Genomic DNA, 21565 nt, shown 5'->3' with positions numbered 1-21565 from the left:
GACAAAGTTTCCTTTTAAGTAATCTTTCTTGTTTGATGAGGACCTGGACAGGTTGGTTCAGACTCTAAAGCGCCTCGTTTGCCTGAGGATAGGCCTAGGCCGCTGGCTCGAGGTGGCGCCGCTCATGGGCGTGATTTCTGCCGTTTCCACCCTGGTTGAGGGGCTGCATCTTTTCAGTCCCCTGGGCTCTCTAGAGGCAGGTTCTTCCAGTGCATGCAATCCTTTCGTGGGGCCTGCCAGCGAGCGGGTAGTGCCCCTGCCAGGTCCCCTGCTTTCCATCTTGCCCAATGACTCCTTGCCGGCGCCTGTCTTGGTTGCAGTGGGCGCCTTGCTGCGGGATTTTTATCCAAAGTGGGCAGACATGTTCGATCAGGGGGTTCTACAGGTGATTCGGGATGGTTATGCCCTTTCCTTGCCAGATCATTTTCTTGCTTCTCCCTCGCAGGTGGCGTGGAAGCAACAGGCCTTTCGCCAGACCTTTCAAAGATTGTTGGATCTCCACAAGGAAGTTCCATTTCCCCCGCAGGAGTGGGGCACAGGTTGGTACTCAATTTACTTTGTGGTGCCAAAGAAAGAAGGGACCTTTCGGCCCATTCTGGATTTGAAGGGGGTCAACAGGGCTCTTCATGTGCTTTCCCTCTGCATGGAAACTCTGCAGTCTTTGATTCTGGCGATTCAGCCGGGGGAGTTTCTAACCTCTCTAGATCTGACCGAGGCCTACTTGCACATTTCCTATTTGGGCCTCCCATCATCATTTCCTGCACTTTGCAATCTTGGGGCAACATTATCAGTTCTGTGTACTTCCCTTTGGTCTGGCCACGGCTCTGCGGATGTTCACCAAGGTGATGGTGGTCGTTGTGGTGACGTTGCGCAAAGAGGGCATTCTAGTTCATCTTACCTGGACGACTGGTTGATTTTGAGTGAAGTCGTTACAGGAGAGCACCCGGGTCATGGCTCGGGTGGTGGATTTTCTGCAGTCGCTGGGATGGGTAGTCAACCTTGCCAAGAGCCGGCTGTCTCCCTCTCGGCGCCTGGAGTATCTAAGCTGTTCTCCTTGGGGAAGGTTTCCTTCCGGAGGAACGGGTAAGTAAATTGCAATCTCAGATTCACCTGCTTATGGCGCCCCAGTGTCCTCGGGTGCTGGATTTCCTCCAAGTCTTGGGGGTCAATGGCGGCTTCCCTTGATGTAGTGAGGTGGTTGCAGGCCCACATGCGTCCTCTTCAGTATGCTCTTCTTCAGAGGTGGTCACCTCAGAGGCACAATCTGGATCACCCTGTTCCGCTTCTGGGCTTAGCTCGGGGCAGTCTTCGTTGGTGGCTCCAGATCACCCATCTTGTCCAAGGGGCGAGTCTGGATCAGCCGCAATGGACGGTGCTGCTCACGGATGCCAGTCTTCTCGGTTGGGGAGCTCAGTGTCCTAGGTCACTCAGCTCAGGACACCTGGTCCATGGATGAGGCTTTATATTCAATCAATGTCTTGGAGACCAGAGCCATCCGTCTGGCATTGCTAGCCTTCCAGTCCTTTCTAATGGGCAAGTCAGTCAGGGTTCTGTCGGACAATGCCACAGCGGTGGCCTATGTCAATTATCAGAGGGGCACCAGAAGCACTTTGGTGACGCAGGAGGCGACTCTGCTCATGGTCTGGGTGGAGTCACACTTTCAAGAAATATCAGCTTCCCACATAGGTGGAGTGGAGAATGTTCAAGTGGACTTCCTCAGTCGTCACGTGCTATATCCCGGAGAGTGGTGTCTCAGCCCGGTGGCTTTTCAGTTGATAGTGCAGTCTTGGGGTCAGCCCCTCATGGACCTGATGGCCACAAGTGTCAACGCCAAAACACCCCGCTTCTTCAATCGTCGTAGAGACGGTCAGGCTGAGGGCCTGGATGCTCTGGTTTATCCATGGCCAACGTAGGTGCTGTTGTATGTGTTCCCTCCGTGGCCATTAATGGGCAGAGTTCTTCTCCGCATAATTCATCATCCGGGCCTTGTGGTTCTGGTGGCTCCGGATTGGCCTCAACAACCATGGTACATGGATCTGGTGAGGCATCTGGTGGCAGATCCTCTGCCTCTCTTGGACGACCTTCTAACTCAGGGTCCCATTCCAATGTTCGATCTGGGTCCCTTTTGTCTAATGGCTTGGCTCTTGAAAGGGGCCGCCTAGGTAAGAAGGGGTTCTCAGATAAAGTGATCTCAACTCTCTTGGGGTTCTGGAGGCTTTCGCTTATATGAGGGTTTGGCGTCTATTTGAGGAGTGGTGTGATGCGCGTGGAGTGGTCTCTTGTCATGCTTCCCTGCCTAACATCTTAGAGTTCTTGCAGGATGGCCTGGATAAGAGGACTGGCTTGGTCTTCTCTCCGGGTTCAGCCTGCGGCCTTGTCAGCTTTTCGGGGGCTATTGAAAGGTCAGCGTTTGACTGCCATTCCTGATGTGATTCGCTTCTTGCGGTCGGCCAAGTTGCTCAAGCCTCCCGTACGACCCTCTGTTCGATCATGGGATCTGAATCTGGTTCTGTCAGTTCTAGTGCCGCCCTCCTTTTGAACTGTTGGGCGACTGCTCTTTGAAGGACCTTACTCTTAAAGTGGTCTTCTTGGTGGCTATTACTTCAGCTACACGTATTTCTGAGCTGCAGGCTTTCTCTTGTAGTGCTCCCTTTTTGGAGTTTTCTAAGGAGTGGGTTGTCTTTTGAGGCCTGTTCCTTTCTTTCTGCCAAAGGTAGTTTCTCCTTTTTCATGTCAATCGGGCAGTGGTCCTCCTGGTGTTGGGTAGCCGGGAGGGCTCTTCCGAGCAGAGACAGCTACGCAAGTTGGATGTTATTCAGGTCCTTTGCTCTTATGTGCAGAGGACCAAGGAGATCAGGAAATCAGATCATCTCTTTGTCATTCTAGCGGGTCTTCGTAAGGGGGATAGCACTTCTAAAGCTTCTTTTTCACACAGAGAGTGGTGGACACTTGCAATGCTCTCCCAGAGGAGGTTGTGATGGAAACCACCATTCTGGGATTCAAGGGCAAGTTGGATGCACACCTTCTTGCAAATCACATTGCGGGATACGGGTCTTCAACAGGCAACACCTAGCTTAGCCGCCGCATGTGCGGGTCGCCGGTCTAGATGGACCCAAGGTGATCCGGTGAAGGCATTTCTTATGTTCTTATGTACTATTGCACGCTGGATCAAGGAGACTATTGCTTCCGCTTATCTTCTGAAGAAGAAGTCTGTTCCAGAATTTCTTAAGGCTTATTCCACTAGGGGTCAGGCAGCTTCTTGGGCTGAATCTTCTCTGGTTCCTCCAGTGGATATTTGCAAGGCTGCAGTTTGGTCTTCTCTGCATTCCTTTGTAAGACACTACCATGTGGATGTTCAAGCACTTTGGTACGTGGTATTCGGTGAACGTGTTCTAGTGTCGGCCCTTCGGGGGTCCCACCCTTAATGGGTACTGTTTTGGTGCGTCCCATTCGTAAGGACTATACCAGTCTACCAAGCGATACAGAAGGAGAAATTATGTTCTCACCTGCTAATTTTCTTTCTGTTAGCTTGTAGACTGGTATAGTCCCCCACCCTGTCTGTCTTCGTGCAGTGATTGCGGGTTTTTGTTTTGCTCGCATGCAGATTTGTTTTTTCTGCGGGTTCTAGAATTTTTCTAGGGCCTGGGAGAAGTAAGAACAGCGGCTATGGCTCAGCTGGCTTAGCTGGTGAGCTGTGGGGATGTTTTCTATACCAGGATTAAGTGGTAGTGTCTACACATGTTCCAACAGTAGTTTATAAGTATTTGTTGTTTTATCCACTCCTGTTCGGAGTGCGTTATACTGTTTTCAGTTGAAGTCTTTCCTAGATTCTGTTTGGCTATTTGGCAGACTGAGGTGCTAGGCAGATTCTAACCTGATATACAAGTTTGTGCTCAGTCTCCACCTGCTGGTACAATGAGGCACATAACCCATTTGTAAGGACTATACCAGTCTACAAGCTAGCAGAAATAAAATTAGCAGGAAGAACCTAATTTCTCATTTTGGTGCTAAGTGCTCTATGTTATATCACTGACAATAGATCTGGAAACTTCTCCATTAAGAGTAGCTGATTTGCGATGGAATATGTTCTGTAGAATAATTCTCATATGTCTCGTTAAGACACTGGATGAAGAAAGACTTTGAAGCTGATTTGATTTTTCTGTTTGACTGTAAGGCAGTAACAATACAAACTCATTCCTTCTAGTGCACTGTGTCTACAAGCCCTGAACTTGGTTTGTGCATCTGAACCCGCAAGTTGCTTACAGAATGATATCACTTATCTTAACTCCACCTCTGTTCCAGCCAGTTGCTCCTGCTCCCTGTTTTTCTCCTCAAGCAGATCTCCCCCTGGAACCCTTTTTAAAAAATCAGTGTGACATTGGCCACCCTCCAATCTTCAGGTACTACAGACGATTTTAGTGACAGGTCAGCAATTTCATGTACCCTGGAATGTATACCATCTGGTCCAGGCTATTTATCACTTTTTAATTTGTCGATTTGGCTTAGTACATCTTCCAGGTTCACTGAGATTTCTTTCAGTTCTTCCGCATCATCCCCTTGAAAATCAGTTCTAGTTCAGGTAGATCTCTTACATCTTCTTCCTTAAAGACCTAATCAAAGAATTAATTCAGTCTCTCCGCTATGGCCTTATCCTCCCTGAATGCCCCTTTTGCTCCTTGATCATCCAAGCGTTCCACAGATTCCCTCACAGGTTTTCTGCTTCTGATGTAGCTAAAAAAATTGTTCTGAGTTTTTGCCTCTTTCTAAAGTTTTTCTTCATAGTCTTTCTTAGCTGTTTTTATCAATGCTTTGCATCTAACTTGCCAGTGCTTGTCTCTTCTTATTTTCTTCATTCTTATCCTTTTTCCATTCTTTAAAGGATTTTTTTGGCTCTAATAGCCTCTTTCACTTCACCTTTTAACCATGCCGGCTCTCATTTCCTCTTCTTTCCACCTTTTCTGATACGTGGAATACATCTGGTGTGGGCTTCCACGATGGTATTTTTAAATAACATCCACGCCTTGTTTATAGTCCTAACTTTTGCAACTGATCCTTTTAGCTTCTTTTTAACCATTTTCCTCATTTTATCATAGTCGCTGAAAAGGATTTAGGTCCCAATTCCTGCCCCATACTTTCTCTGTCTCTGTCATTTGGAAGTCAGGTACCTGGGGACATATCTTAAAGACCAGAAATCATCTTCCAAAACATGTCCAAATTTTATTATGAACTTCACATTCCTTTTATATGAATCAGGTTTGTCAGCATGTGTCAGCATGTGACGTAAACACAAACCATATATGGACACAGGTCACATGAAACTTTAAAGACATCAGCATTTTTTCTATCTGGAGACTGAAGTCCACAGAGGGTCAGAAAAAGCCTTAACCAGCAGAGCCCCTAATCTAAATCTGTCTGTAAATACGGCTTAACAAAACAATTGAATTCACTTCACAACATCTCTGTTTAAACATACATGTCCTTGTAGTATTTTCAAAGAAGGAAAGACAAACAGAGTCTGGCTTTTACAGCTTGAAAACAAGGCCTAAGGACTTGATACATGTCCCTTCAGTCGCCCATTCAAAAATTAAATGCCTCTACAGTAGATGCCTTCTGTGACATCATTCCCAGTATCAGCTCAAATTTGATTACATTATGATCACTATTTCCCATTGGACCCAACACAGTTAACTCTTGTACTATGCCTTGCATTCCACTAAGGACCAAATCTAAAATAGCTCCCCCTTTTGTCAGTTCCCAGACAAGTTGCTTCAAGAAGCAGTCATTTATGACGTCTAGGAATTTTACCTCCCTGGCACTGCTTGATGTAACATTTAACTAGTTAGTGTTGGGGTAATTGAAATCACCACGTCAAATAATCGTACTGTAACGAGCAAAAACAGAGAAGCCCCCCACTCACACAACCCTTAGCTATAACTACCAGAACTCAATCATACAAACACACAAATAGTGAATGAAGTGGGGAAAAATCTCAGTTATGCTTCATTGGTGAAAAAAAAAGCCCACATCATAAAGCACAGTAAATCTGCTGCTTATGCATTCAAACAAATCGAAAAATACAGTCTTTCTCCTATACACTCCATGTTTTGTAACCAGTCTTGCCCTTAAGCTACTGTGTATGTTCCTTGCTGTAACCTGTTCTGAGCTTTAGGGAGAATGGGATAGGAATTGAAATAAATAAATAAAGACCAGTCATGCTAAGAAAGGCAGTTCTACATCTAAGACCTTGATCTCCAAATTGGTTAAAATGGCAATTACCTCCGCATATGTGGGCTGTGGTAAGCAGCTGCCGATCGCGTTGAAGGCACATTCCACCACAGGAGTGGCTACTTCATGGTCAGAGGTTCAGGCAGTCTCTCCTGGGGAGATTTGTAGAGCAGTGATATTGTCTACTCTTCATACCTCTATCAAATTCTATAGAGTAGATATGGCAGCCAGGAAGGATGCTGCTTTTGGGCCCTTAATATTAAAGGCAGGATCAGTAGTCCTACCCTAGACCCGGGGGGGGGGGCCTGCTTTGATATGTTCCAAGCATTCAGGACTACTAGATACATTACACTAGAAAGAAAGATTAGGTTCTTTCCTCGATAATATTTTCTTGTAGATGTGTCTAGTAGTCCTGAAGCCCCACCCTGTAAAGGGGCTTTGCCTGCATTTGGTCTCAATTTCAGTCTGTCTCTGACTGTGAAGAATTTCTCTCTCTCTTAGCTAAGCTGTAAAAAAATAAAGGGATATCAGGTCTTCAGTTTCTGCTTTTTAGCAGGACATGCGAGTCGCTGCAAGCTCCATAAATGTTAGTGCCGGTTTTGTATAATGTTATACTCGTTTCAGAGCAGAACAGAAGTATAGTGTTGGTAAGTTCTCCCTGTTGTCCTCCTTCCAGTGATGTCTTCCATTATAGTGGTTCTTGACTGCTTTTGTACAAACTGAGGGGGGCAGGAGTAAGCCAACTGGGAAAGAGGTGGAGTTGAAAGATGAGTGATATCATTCTGCAAGCAACTTGCAGTTTCAGATGCATAACCCTAGCATTCAGGACTACTAGACACATCTACACGAAAGAAGTAAGAACCTAATCTTTCTGTATTGCAGGGTACAGAATAGCAAAAGCTTTTCACACTGCAGTGGTTGAACTTGGGAACAGAAACTAAGTTTTACATTTGCTACAGAATAGTTCTAGAAATTGTATATACTGTTTCTGTTGACAGATTGCTGGGGCTGTAGAGTATGGGATTACAAGTGATGATATATTCTGGCTGAAGGAGTCTCCTGGGAAAACGTAAGCAACCCTTTTGATAATTTACCATATGGTAACATCAGGATCAATGTGGGTGCACCTTTGACTTTCCACAAACATTCTTGGACCTTAGATTTTTTTTGTATTAAGAATTGCAAAATTATCATGGTGTGGTGGGAATGTTGATCAGATTTTGTTAAGAGTAAGAACAGCACTTTGTCTTTGAGTTAGATGCTGGGAAAGAGGAACCTGAAATAGAGCTACGTGATGCTGGGTTCTATGTTAGGAGTCGCTGCCCAGGAAAAGGATCTAGCTGCCATTATTGAGGAAGCATTGAAACCCTCGGCTCAATATGCAGCGGTGGCTAAGAAAGCAAATAGAATATTACGAATTATCAGGAAAGGAATGGAAAACAAAAATGAAAATGTTATAATGCCCTTGTATCGCTTTATTGTATGGCCGCAACTTGAATACTGATCGCCATATCTCAAAAAAGATATAGCAGAATTAGAAAAGGTACAGAGAAGGGCAACAAAAATGATAAAAAGTTTGGGACGACTGCCCTATGAGGAAAGGCTAAAGCGACTAGGGCTCTTTAGCTTGGAGAAGAGACGACTCAAGGGTGATATGATTAAGGTCTATAAAATACTGAGTGGAGTGGAAAGGGTAGATGTGAAATGCTTGTTTACTCTTTCCAAAAATACTAGGACTAGGTAGTAGATTTAAAGCAAACCGGAGAAAATATTTATTCACACAATGTGTAATTAAGCTCTGGAATTCATTGCCAGAGAATGTGGTGAAATCAGTTAGCTCACGTCTTGGCTCTTTGGTAGGCACGGGAGGTGGAAGGATTTAATAAAATGCGACATAGTTTTTTTGCTTCTCTGGGGTTTTTATTTGGACTCACTACCTCTGACGAGCATAGTCTTCTTTTGAATACCCTGGTCTGATGGCTGGGGGATCGGCCGGACACCTTCTTTGATTAGGCTGTTGGCATCTCTCTGTGCTCTGTATTAGAGGGGAGTGGGGGTGGGGGGCTGTTATCCTGGGAGGGATGACTAGAGATGTTTAGGTGCCCCAGGGTCATAAGACACAAGGCCCTGGGATCTCTGACCCCTGTCAGGGTTTCCCTCTGCATGGTTTTCTGGGCTGTTCCTGTATTCTTGTGGTCAGTTGATCGGGCAGGGAGGGAGGTAGGTAGGTGGGGGGCATATTACTATATTACTATCTGTTGGTTTATCTCTTGTACTATGGTGGAGCTTGATGTACTTCTTACTGAGGTGTTCTTTTTGGTGTTGCTCTTTGAAGAGAAGTCCATAGGCCATTATTGGGATGGCGTGGGGAAATCCACTGCTTATTCCTAGGATAAGCAGCATAAAATCTGTTTTAACACTTTGTATCTAGCTAGGTACTTGGGACCTAGGTTGGCCACTGTTGGAAACAGGATTCTGGGCTTGAGAAACCTTCAGTCTGTCCCAGTATGGCAATTCTTATGTTCATACCAGTTGGTGTGAACATTGAGACAGACTTATCAGTATTTTTTATAAAACTCACTTTGATGTATTTTTGTTTAGATTATTTCATCCATTCTTTAGTATGTACTAAATGAATATTGGAAGTAAGATACAAATCTCAATTGAATGGTGACATTATGGCCTTGATTCAATAAACACATCTAAACGTCTGGGTGCCCTTGATTGCAATTGTCAGTCATCTGCTAGGCATCATTTATAGAATTACATCTTGGGGTGGCTATGCAGTCTTCAGCACCAGTAGGCATTGAAACCTTAGGTGCACTCCATTTAGGCCAGAGTTTTTATGGGCCTAAATGAGAGCGCTTAAATCAAACCACACCCAAAATCCACCAAGAATGCACCCTTAACCATGCCTGCTTTCTGGTAGGCACTTGGGAGTAGACGCTTACTTTGAAGTGAAAATAATTTTTAAATTGTTTTTTTTTTTTAATGGTGCTTTCCATTAAAGGTACCAATTGTGCTAATTAAGAAAATTAAATTAATCGCCTAGATCGGCTAGGTGCACCAATCTGGGCACCTAATGTTAGGTACCATTTACAGATTCTGAACCTATGTGTTTAAATTCTGTGGTATTTTGATTTTACATTAGAAGTACACGATGTGATCATTTTATCCATATAGTTAACAATACTTTTATTCCACCATAAGCTAAAGCGGATTATAATCAAATACATATTTTTATTTATATTTTTAGTTGTGTAGGTATTAGCTAATTTGAAACTCATGTTTTACTTATTGACCAAAATTTTTTCTTTCTTTTGATTATTAATTTTAATAATACAAGTTAGATAAAACTCGATCTAATCTAATCTAATCTAAACCTTAAGTTTATATACCGCATCATCTCCATGAGAATGGAGTTCGACACGGTTTACAAGAACTTAAAATAGTGGGTAGAGAAGAAGAAAAAGGATTACATGAACTTGTGTGTAGAAGGGGGGAGAGAAAGGGGGGAAGGATAGAGCTACAATTTGCTGAAAAGCCAGGTTTTCAGTTGTTTGCGGAATAACTGAAGGGAGCTCAGGTTCCGCAGCGGGGTGGTGAGGTCGTTCCAAAGACCTGTGATTTTGAAGAGAAGGGATTTTCCCAGTTTGCCTGAATAGTGGATGCCGCGTGGAGAGGGGAAGGCTAGTTTAAGCCTTTGGGCAGTTCTGGAGGAGTCGGGACTGGAGGAGTTGAAAGACAGTGGGATAAGAGGAGGAGGATTCCGTGAATGATCTTGAAAGCCAGGCAGGAACATTTGAAATGGATTCTGGAGATTATTGGGAGCCAATGAAGTTTGGCAAGGAGTGGGGAGGCATGGTCTAAAAATGATCTAATAGATGCTGGCATTGTAGATTAGAAGTGGGGACTTTAGATCATTTAATTTTCTTTTGTCCATATGTAAATGCCTTTTGGAAACTAATTTGGCCCCAAATTAATAAATTATTAGAAAATCATGTCGGACTTTCTTATGATACTACATTATTTGGTACAGCAATGAGAGTTCAGAGCCCAATTTCTGCTAATAATAACAAGCTTTTATTAATATTGACAGGGGTCGCCATGCAACAAATTACTCAAAATTGGAAAGATTATACTAAGTTAAAAATTATACATTTTGGTGGAATTCAGTTTGCCACAAATATAAGATGGAAAAGATGATAGCATTACAACAAGGAAAATTTCATAATTTTAAAAAAATATGGGGCCATTGACTACTTATCTAATGATCAGATGTCTTAAGCACATGGTTAGGTTATACTTGGGGTGGGGTGAGAAACATGTATCATATGGTCATGGGAATATTGATAATGGGGGGTATTTATTTTTATTTTATAAGAATATATGAATGTAATTGCAAGTGATTTGTGAAAATTGTTGTATTATTTATAATTCACTTGGTATGAGAACTAAAAATGAATAAAGATAAATTAAAAAAAAATAATAATACAAGGACTCATAGATCATAAATTGCAATTTTGAGATTAATTTAACCTATCCATTAAGTTCCCCACTTTTTCCCAATTATTCTTTTGTTTGTATTAAATTCATTATATATATGTGAAGGACCAACCTGCCCCTATCTGTTTTAGAGACTTCCCATATAGCAGTACCCAGTAAGTGGCTAGTCCCCTGGTTATTGGCAATGAGCCTTCATGTTAAAGTTAATAATTGGCTTCTGTCTAGCCACATAGTTTTGATAAGCACTATTCAGCATAAATCATGAAGCCCCACAGACCTTTGGCAGATCATATTTCTGTTTAATAACAATGAAATGGCACTTATTCATGTTACTGATGGAACGTTCACTGGTAAATAATAAAGCCAGAGGAACATTCTGGGGTAGATTGAAGAAAGTCTGCCAAAAATTAGACATGAAAAATATGGGTACTAAGCACCAATTTTATAACAGCAATTGAGTGTGAAATTGCTATTATAGAAACGAGCTTAAGTCGGCCTAACCTTAGACACAAGCAATTACTTCATGTCAAAAGCTGGTGTAAAGTTGGCAGTTGTGCACATAAGTGATGGTATTCTTTAACTTGGGTGTGCAACTGTAAAACCCTCCCATATTCACACCCAAGTTGTAGTTGCACGCTATAGCATTTAGGTGACAAATTTGGAGAATAGTGCCTAAATGCAGTTACACATGAAAATACAAGTTTAGTACCAATTAGCACCAAGTAACACCATTTAAGAGCCCTTATTAGTACTTAAGGTGTTGGCTATGCATCTTTCTTTGGTCTGTGTTTAATGTCCTAAAATCTCCCTTTTCTAGTTTGAGCCAGAAATTGACGGTTTCCTACTTTAAAAAAACACTGTTCAGCAAGTTAAATAGCTGGATGTTTGCAAGCAAAAGTTTTCAAGTTGATAAAAATTGTCAAAATAATCACTTATTTCAGCTGTTAATCCCTCTGGCCAGAAGAGGGCAGCATATGCTCATTAGTGCTGCTTGAGATTTGTAACCCTTTGCATGCTGTGATCAGAACAAAATAACTTTTCTTGAATTGGGCAAATTATGGTCTGGTTTAGTTTTATATTACTGTTTACCCTGGAGTGGCACCAGTACTTGAAATGCTGTCAGCAAGTAAATAAACAGTACAAAAATGTCTTATGTAAATGATGACTGATGTGTTCCAGCTGACAGATATTACACTTATTTTGGGTTTCAACTTACAGCTGTCGAGCATTTCTAATTTGCTACAATAGAATAAATAACTGCTACCTGTAGTAATATTTTCATGAGCAGTCGCTCGTACATTCTAGGAGTACCACTCACAGATTTTACATGGTTGCTCACAAAAATTATTGCAAATCTGAAAAATTGTTGGTTTTTAAAGCTTGTTGCTCATATTAAAAAAAAAAAGGTGCACATACCCAGCCAGTCATTAGAGGGAGCATTGGCCACAACTAGTAGCACATCCTTGTAAAATAGACACCTGATGTTCTTGAGGTTCAAAAATTAATTCATTAAATCTAATCAGACCTCAGTGGCACCACTTAGGGCACAATAACAGCCACTAAGTATTAGGCACCCACCTCTTAATCAGTCCATTTTAAATCTCTCTTCATTACAACGTTTTTTATGCATTTAAAACCAATAGGCGGAAATATTTTTTCACTCGGAGACTTATAAAGCTCTGGAACGCATTGCCATAGTATGTGGTAAGAGCAGTCAATGTAGATAGATTTTAAAAAGGTTAGGACAAGTTCTGGAGGAAAAGTCCATAGTCTGTTATTGAAACAGACATATGGGAAGCTACCACTTGCCCTGGGATCAGTAGCATGTTACTACTATTTGGGTTTCTGCCAGGTACTTGTGATCTGGCGTAGCTACTGTGTAGAGAATGACACGGAGAAAAAAATCTGTCCCCGTCACCAGACCGCCGTTCCCTTCACCGCCCTGTCCCCGCCGTCTCCTTCACCACCCCGTCCCCGCAGCATCCACCCTTCCCTCTTGGTACCTCACTGCCCTTCGGCACCCCTCGCGTGGTCTGCGCATCTCCCTCCCTCCCCCTTTGCGGCGTGTTTTAAGGTTTCAGTCTTGTTGAAAGCTGCCGGAGTGTTCGTGCAGTCGCTTGCGTGTGTGGACGGAAGCTTCTCCTCTGACGTACCTATCCCGCGAACAGGACCTTTAACCCTCATTCCCCTACAATAAACTAACTCCTGCTCTCTCCCCCCTCCTTCTACTCTTCCCCTTCCCCCCCTCCCCTCCTTTGGTTCTCTCTCTCTCCCTCTTACCTTCCAATCCAACCTTCGTCGTTGCTTGTAACTCTGATAAAATTCTGATAAAATGTTCCAACATATCCTTCCTCGTTGCTTGTAACTCCGACAAAATGTTGTAAATCCATGTTCAGATCGGATCTTAATTAATTGATATGATCCGCCTAGAACTCCTTGGGTATGGCGGTATACAAGAACATAATAATAATAATAATAGTTTAAAACCTGCTTTAGCTCCTTTTTAAATGTTGATGCCAGCAGCAGCAGATATATGAAAAGAAACTTGAAGACCTAACAAGGTATTAATGAACAAACAAATCTTTTTCAAAGATGGAGAATCTAAAGAGATAGAGGGCATGAAATGAAACTGCAAAGGGGTAAATTTAAAAGCAACATCAAGAAATACATTTTCACTGAAAGGATGGCAAATGCCAGGATTGCCCTCCTGGGGGAAGTTGGTTGGGACAAAACAATGGCAGAATTCAAAAAGGCGTATGCTAAATACAAAGGGATCTCTGTTTAGCAAGAGGATGTAAGCAAAGCAAACAAGTGACAGAGGGGTGTAACCTGAACTGAGAAGCAGGTCCAATCCTAAACAAAGGCATAGAGGAGATAACCTGCATGTTCCACACAGAGTAACAGGTGTGGTTCTCTAGCCATCTTGCTGGACATTCTAGATCAGTGGTCTCAAACTCGTGGCCTGCCATGTACACATCTCCCTCGTTATTCGTGGGGGATAGGGGCAGAGCCAGACCGCAAATGGGGAAATACCGCAAATATCCGGCTCTGACCCACCCCCGCCTCCCTCCTGCCCTCCCCCGGCATCCCGGCCTTACCTGGTGATCTAGCAGGCTTTCGGGGCAGGAGCAATCTTCCTACGCTCCTGCCCCGTGCAGATTGCCATTAGGAAATGGCTGCTGTGAGTTCCCGTAGTCTCTCGAGACAATGGCGGGAGCTCACGGCAGTCATTTCCTATTGGCAATCTACACGGGGCAGGAGCGTAGGAAGATCGCTCCTACCCCGAAAGCCCGCTAGATCATCAGGTAAGGCCGGGATGCTGGGGGGAAGGCAAAAATATGGGTTTGGGTTTTTTTTTCCCCTCCCCCCCAAAAATCGCAATTATGTGAAATTGCGAGTGCAGAAACCGCGAATGGGGAGGGGGAAGTGTACTATTTTGAGGCCCTCAGTTTGTTTATCATAATCGCAAAAGTAAAATAAAATAGTTTCTTGATCATATGTCTCTTTAGCTATAAATGATAATATTATTATTGAGACTTAGCCAAAAGGAAAGATTTATAAACTATAAAGAGTTTTATCTCATGCAAAATTGTCATTTCTTTAATAAGACATTAACCACTTTTTCTGAGGCCCTCCAAGTACCTACAAATCTAAAATATGGCCCTCAAAGGGTTTGAGTTTGAGACCACTGTTCTAGATCAACCATGCTGATTTTTATTGCTATCTATTACTATATATAAGACAGGCTCCCATAGCTATACCCGGTAGTGTATAACTACAGACCTGCTCTGAGGCAGATGCAGATATGTGAATGTGTTCTGTGCATGCTTATAAAGTATGCACATATATTACAGCTATGCCTTCAAGAATGGCTCTGCTTAAATAGTGTAAAGTAGACACTGTGAGGGAAAATCTACATTGGGCACCTCCATTAGGTACTCCAGGGATGTGTGGTAGGAGCCTATCATAGTATTTATTTATTTAGATTTTTATTCCGTCCTCCCAAAAGCTCAGAACGGGTTACAATAAGACATTCACAGAGTAGGTTGTGATACAATTGATGAAACTTCTGAATCAACTGGGGTTGAGATTTCTTTAGAAATGCTTATTTGTGGAAAGGAGGTTCTAATGTTTTGAATTTTATTGATGAAGTAGGAGGCAATAGCTTGAACTGTCGGAATTGAAGAGGATGATTGTTGCTCAGACTTCTGCGTCGTAAGAGATCTGACAATTGCGTGTAATGTAGAGGAATTCCTAGCTTTTTTAAATTTGTTTAGAGCAGTATTCTTTTTTGAATTTATTAATTTCTGATTTGTAATAGTTAGCTTGTTCTTTGAATTTATTTAAATTATGTAAAGTTTTATTATGACTCCATTTTCTTTCCAGAGAGCGTAATTGTTTTTTGATTAGCAATAAGTTGGAGTTATAACTAGGGTTTTTCTGCTTATGTTGGGAAATGTATTGAGTAAAGATGGGAGCAACTATATCTAGGAGTTTGGTAGTGGAATTTATCCATGAAGTTAATTTATCAATAGCTTTTAGCATTTGTGCCATGTTAGATTGAAAATGGGAGGAAATAGATGTGTCGTTTAATTTTGAATAGTCCTGAGAGCGTATGATCTTGGGGTTGAGATTTAGCGATTTAAGCTTAGTAACCTGGAAAAAAGAAATTAGAAAATGATCAGACCAGGGCAGTGGAGTGCCAGATTTAATTTGGAAGTGATCTTTCTGCGAAGTTGGTATGAGGATCATGTCTAATGAGTTTCCAGCTATATGTGTAGGATATTGTAACAGAGGAGAAAGATTTAGATTCTTCAGTAATGTCAGTAATTCTGAGGTGACATGATTAGAGAGATCATCAAAGTGAACATTAAAGTCACCTAAAATAAATGGGTTAAAAGAAGAAATGCAGAAATCAAAGACAACTGATTGAAGCAGCATTAAAGTTTGACTACTGACCGGAGGAGGAAGATAAAGTAGTAAATCTGTGGGGAAACCAAAGTTTAAGCTAAATTGAAGATATTCCAAAGTGCTATTATTGGCGGAAAATTCTAGATTTGTAATTAGGCCTTCCCGGTAGATTATAGCTAAGCCACCTCCTTTTTTACCTTTTCGATGATTATATTGGTAGCAGTATCCTGAAGGGCAGGAGCGAGAGAGGTAACTTTCTTCTCCATCAACTAATCAGGTTTCAATAATGCAAAGCAGATCGGATTCATTTTGTAACACGGTATCATGGAGGAGATGGTGTTCAGATTTTAACGAACGAACGTTGATAAGGCCGAAGTGGAATGTATTTGTTAGGGAGGTAGGAGAAAGGGTGGGAGAGGAAAGATGAATTAAATTAGACCTCTTGAGGAGAGGTAAATAAGTTATATTTATGAAATCGGGGGGGGGGGGGGGGGGACAGTGCCCTAATTGAACTGGAATTTTGAAAGGAGAGGGAGCCATAATATCTGTGTAGAGATTTAAGAGGTGAAAGAAGACTAAGAGACCTATGGTGCAAAACCAGATAAGGCTACACTCAGGAGGTGCATGAAGGAGCGCACTAAGGAGCATTACCTGCTCCTTAAGCGCGCACCTTTGTGGTGTGCGCCGCAAGCAAGCCCAGTAAATAGCACATGTGCTGGCACGTACACTTAGTGGGCGGAGTCAGAAGCGCAGCCAGAAGCGCAGCCGCTTCACGGCGGCAGGAGAAGTAGATTCAGAGAGCAAACTGTAAAAGCAAGACAAGATAAACGTTAACCATAAAAATACATAAAAGGACGAATCACAGTTAAAACCACAGTTACTTACAAGAGCAGAGCACAGGTAAAAATAGCATGGAACAAGACTGTTCTTAGCTAGGTTTTAAAATTTCCCAATAAACAGAGCTACCTAAACAGTCATTGAGGCTTGGCTATTCTATGAGTTCATATGGTCGTTTGAAATCTTTGATGAACAAATCTTTATAGGGAACAAAGCTTTGGAATGAAAAGTTTCTTCTTATTATAGCTTTAGAAAATTGTTAAAACTTTATTTTTACTGATTCTTAAATGAATAATTTTGTATGGACACAATATATTTTTAAGTATAATTTTTATTAAATTTTGAATAACCATATAAACCAATCACAGTAACAGACACAATTCGGTAAAAAATCAAACATTACAACAAACATCTCTCTGACATGTTCCTAATCTTGAAATCAGAATCAGAAATGTTAAAGGATCTAGAAAAAGAATGAGAAGAGATAAGAAAATCAAATGTCCAAAAATCAGGAAGAAGGAATGAGGTTTTCTTTTACATAATGATGGTATCTACCAAAAATATATTGTGAGAATAGTGCGGAATATAAATAAATAGAATAAGGTTAAGATGCCAAATAAGCACCCCTTAGAGCAGTGTATCACAAACTGTATGTTGTGGCACACTAGTGTGACTCTTGAGATTTCAGATGTGCCACGAGACGCTGGGGAGGAGGAGTGGCGCTGGTTAATGGTGAGAGGCACATCCTGTAGACAATCAGCTGGCACCAGAGCCTCTTTCTCTCTGCGCATCTTCCCTTCCTGAACCCGCTCCCCTCCCCCCCCCCCAACACACACACACAAACACACTGGTGGCTCAGGGCCCATCTGGAGGGCCTTCACACATGTGAGGACGTCAACACGTTGACATCATGCATACATGTGATGTCATCACATTGATATCCGTGCACCTCTGGATGCCTTGAGCCATAGTCACTATGTTTAGTGTGCCGTGGCTCGACAAAGTTTGCGAGACACTGCCTTAGGGTATTTTCATTCCATTTTGATTTTGATATAACAGCATTCATAATAAATATCATATATATTTACTAGAAATTAAAAAGAAAATTAGTATATGTTAGCTGGGACAAAGGTTTGTATTTAATAAACATTTCTGCTAAACCCATAGCTTAAAGCAGGGTCTACAAGGGTATAATGTTTTTTGTTTTGCAATAAAAAATTAAGGTTGGAAGTTGGGATTTATTTGTACCAGCACCATGCAACTTATTATACCAGAAAAGAAAATGAGGTAATCACCCTTGTGGTGTTGTATAAAGGAATGCAGTATATTTCAGATTAGTTAGCTGGGATTAAATAAGTTCTAAATAGAGCAGGAGAAAAGCAGTTTAAAGGCAGTTTAAGAAAAGAGCCGAGGAGGGAGACAGAGCGTTGACGATTCGGAAGAAGGTATCCCGTGAAGATACCAAGGGGAAAAAAGGCTGGGAAGAAACAAGGGACAAATTACAGGAGTTGACTAACACAGAAGAGGAGAATAGAAAGAATGTAGTAAAAGAGAAGATACTAAAGACCGAAGCACAGGGAAAGGAAGTGAAGACAACAAAATGCCAGGACCTAAATTGCTTATATACTAATGCAAGGAGCCTAAGAAACAAAATGGGGGAACTAGAAGCCGTGGTCAATGCAGAGGACATAGACATCATTGGAATCTCTGAAACATGGTGGAATGAGGAAAGCAAATGGGATACAGCACTGCCGAGGTACAAGCTCTATCGCCAGGACAGGTCAGGACAGAAAGGAGGTGGAATAGCCCTATACATAAAAGAAAGCATACAATCAACGAGAATGGACACAGCGGAGACGACCAACAAGCTGGAATCGCTATGGGTTAATATACCGGATAGGAAAGGACATGAAATAAAGATGGTCCTATACTATCGTCCACCCGGGCAAACCGGAGATATCGATAGAGAAATGGAAGCCGAGATGAAGCGAGAATGCAAAAGCGGTTACACAATTATTGTGGGAGACTTCAACTACCCCGAGATAGACTGGAATCTTGGAAGCTCAAGATGCGCTAGGGAGACAGAATTCTTGGAGGCTACACAAGAGTGCTTCATGGATCAGCTTGTTAGAGAACCGACGAGAGAAAATGCCACTTTGGATCTAATTCTAAATGGGTTAATGGGCCCTGCAAAGGAAGTGGAAGTAGTGGGACCATTGGGTAACAGCGATCATAATATGATCAAGTTCAAAGTTGAAGTAGGAATACCGAAAGGAAAGAGAACCATAGCGACAACTTTCAACTTCAGGAAAGGAAACTACGAAGCAATGAGGGAAATGGTAAGGAAGAAACTTAGGAACATTTCCAAGAAATGGCAGACGGTAAACCATGCCTGGTCTTTTATCAAGGCCACGGTGAGCGGGGCACAAAATCTGTATATCCCCAGATTCAGAAAGGGGAGCAAAAAGAGTCGATCAAAAGACCCGGTATGGCTGACTAAAATAGTGAAGGAAGCGATAGGCAATTAGAAAAATTTATTCAGGAAATGGAAAAAGGACAAAACTGAGGGGAACTGGAAGGAGCACAGGAAGTATCAAAAAGAATGTCACCGTGTTGTTCGAAAAGCCAAAAGAGAGTATGAAGAGAGGCTAGCCAGGGAGGCACGAAATTTCAAACCGTTCTTTAGATATGTCAAAGGGAAACAGCCAGCTAGGGAGGAGGTGGGACCGCTGGACGACGGAGACAGGAAGGGAGTAGTGAAGGAGGAGAAAGAAGTCGCGGAAAGACTTAACATGTTCTTTTCGTCTGTATTTACAAATGAAGACACAACCAACATACCGGAACCTGAGCAATTCTTCAATGGAAATCAAGCAGAAAAATTAACATCTATGGAAGTGAGCCTTGAAGATGTGCGCAGGCAGATAGAAAAACTAAAAACTGACAAATCCCCGGGTCTGGATGGAATCCATCCAAGGGTTCTGAAGGAATTAAATGAGGAGATAGCGGAACTAATGCAGCAAGTTTGCAACTTATCCCTGAAAACAGGCGTGATACCGGAGGATTGGAAGATAGCCAACGTCACGCCCATCTTTAAAAAAGGATCAAGAGGTGACCCGGGAAACTACAGACCGGTGAGTCTGACCTCGGTTCCGGGGAAAATGGCGGAAGCATTGATAAAAGAAAACATCGATAAACATTTGGAAAGAAACGAACTTCTGATACCAAGCCAACATGGTTTCTGCAGGGGGGGATCGTACTTAACTAACTTATTGCACTTCTTCGAATGAATCAACAAATGGACAAAGGAGACCCCCATAGACATCATATACCTTGATTTCCAAAAAGCCTTTGACAAGGTGGCTCACGAGCGTCTACTCCGGAAACTGAAGAACCATGGGGTGGACGGAGACGTACATAGATGGATCAGAAACTAGTTGGCGGGTAGGAAACAGAGGGTAGGGGTGAAGGGCCACTACTCAGACTGGAGGAGGGTCACGAGTGGTGTTCCGCAGGGCTTGGTGCTCGGGCCGCTACTATTTAATATATTCATAAATGATCTAGAAACAGGGACGACGTGTGAGATAATAAAATTTGCGGACGACACCAAACTATTTAGTGGAGCTCGGACTAAAGATGACTGCGAAGAATTGCAAAGGGACCTGAACAAACTAGGGGAATGGGCGACGAGATGGCAGATGAAGTTCAACGTTGAGAAATGTAAAGTATTGCATGTGGGAAGCAGAAACCCGAAGTACAACTATACGATAGGAGGGATGTTATTGACTGAGAGTACCCAAGAAAGGAACTTGGGGGTAATGATGGACATGACAATGAAGCCGACAGCAAAGTGCGCAGCGGCCGCTAAGAGAGCGAATAGAATGCTAGGTATAATCAATAAGGGTATTACAACCAGGACGAAAGAAGTTATCCTGCCGTTGTATCGGGCGATGGTGCGCCCGCATCTGGAATACTGCATCCAATATTGGTCGCCGAACCTTAAGAAGGATATGGCGTTACTCGAGAGGGTTCAGAGGAGAGCGATGCGTCTGATAAAAGGGATGGAAAACCTTTCATACGCTGAGAGATTGGAGAACCTGGGTCTCTTTTCCCTGGAGAAGAGGAGACTTAGAGGGGATATGATAGAGACTTATAAGATCATGAAGGGTATAGAGAGAGTAGAAAAGGAAAGATTCTTCAAACTTTCAAATAATAAAAGAACAAGAGGACATTCGGAAAAGTTGAAAAGGGACAGATTCAAAACAAATGCTAGGAAGTTCTTCTTTATCTAACGTGTGGTGGACACCTGGAATGCGCTTCCAGAGGACGTAATAGGGCAGAGTACGGTACTGGGGTTTAAGAAAGGATTGGACAGTTTCCTCCTGCAAAAGGGGATAGAAGGGTATAAATAGAGGATTACTGCACAGGTCCTGGACCTGTTGGGCCGCCATGTGAGCGGACTGCTGGGCACGATGGACCTCGGGTCTGACCCAGCAGAGGCATTGCTTATGTTCTTATATTTTGAGAACTGATACTGATTTCCAGATGTCCCAAATGGTGCCACTTTGTTTGGAGGTGGGTGGTGGTGGTGGCGGCATTTATTATCTGTAGTATAATCTGGGGCTACATTTTAATTCCTGTTCCAATTTTGATTTGCCTTAGAATTTGGAATTAGAGAATGACACGGTGACAAAATTCATCACTGTTCCCATCCCCGTGGATAACCACAGGAAACAATCATATGTCATTCTTTAGTGACATTCTCAACCTCAGTCCTTCCACACCAGTATTCTTCAATGCAAGGCTTGAGGATCAGTGGTTGTGCCCATTCATACTCTGATTCTAGAATGACATGGAGATGATCTCCTGTGGTTTTCCGACAGGGCGGGGAGGAATTTTGTCACCATGTCATTCCCTATTTGGAATGACAACTGTAAACTGTTCTCTCTTTGGAACTGTAAACTGTGAGTATATTCTTGCCCCCCAAAGCCTTAAGACCTGTAGTACAGGCCCTGATTACCACTCAGTATAACTATTATAATCAGGGGCAGCAGAACAGCTTTTTGATTTGAACAAACCAGTCACCAGT

At 42.5% G+C, this 21565-nt stretch overlaps 1 protein-coding gene across 4 annotated transcripts in view; it reads left to right on the top strand.

The window, feature by feature from the left end:
- Window positions 1-21565, top strand: part of TXNRD2 (thioredoxin reductase 2) — a 116904-nt gene that overhangs the window by 26264 nt on the left and 69075 nt on the right. For all 4 annotated transcript variants that reach the window (XM_033954484.1, XM_033954482.1, XM_033954483.1 and 1 more), the window contains exon 8: window positions 7224-7294. In XM_033954484.1, coding sequence (XP_033810375.1) covers window positions 7224-7294 — 71 coding nt within the window. The remainder of the gene's footprint in view (window positions 1-7223; window positions 7295-21565) is intronic.

The sequence above is a fragment of the Geotrypetes seraphini genome, chromosome 8, assembly GCF_902459505.1.
Source record: "Geotrypetes seraphini chromosome 8, aGeoSer1.1, whole genome shotgun sequence".
In the NCBI taxonomy this organism is placed as follows: domain Eukaryota; kingdom Metazoa; phylum Chordata; class Amphibia; order Gymnophiona; family Dermophiidae; genus Geotrypetes; species Geotrypetes seraphini.
Note: the sequence above shows the minus strand (reverse complement) of the source record. Positions and strands in the feature narration are given on the sequence as shown.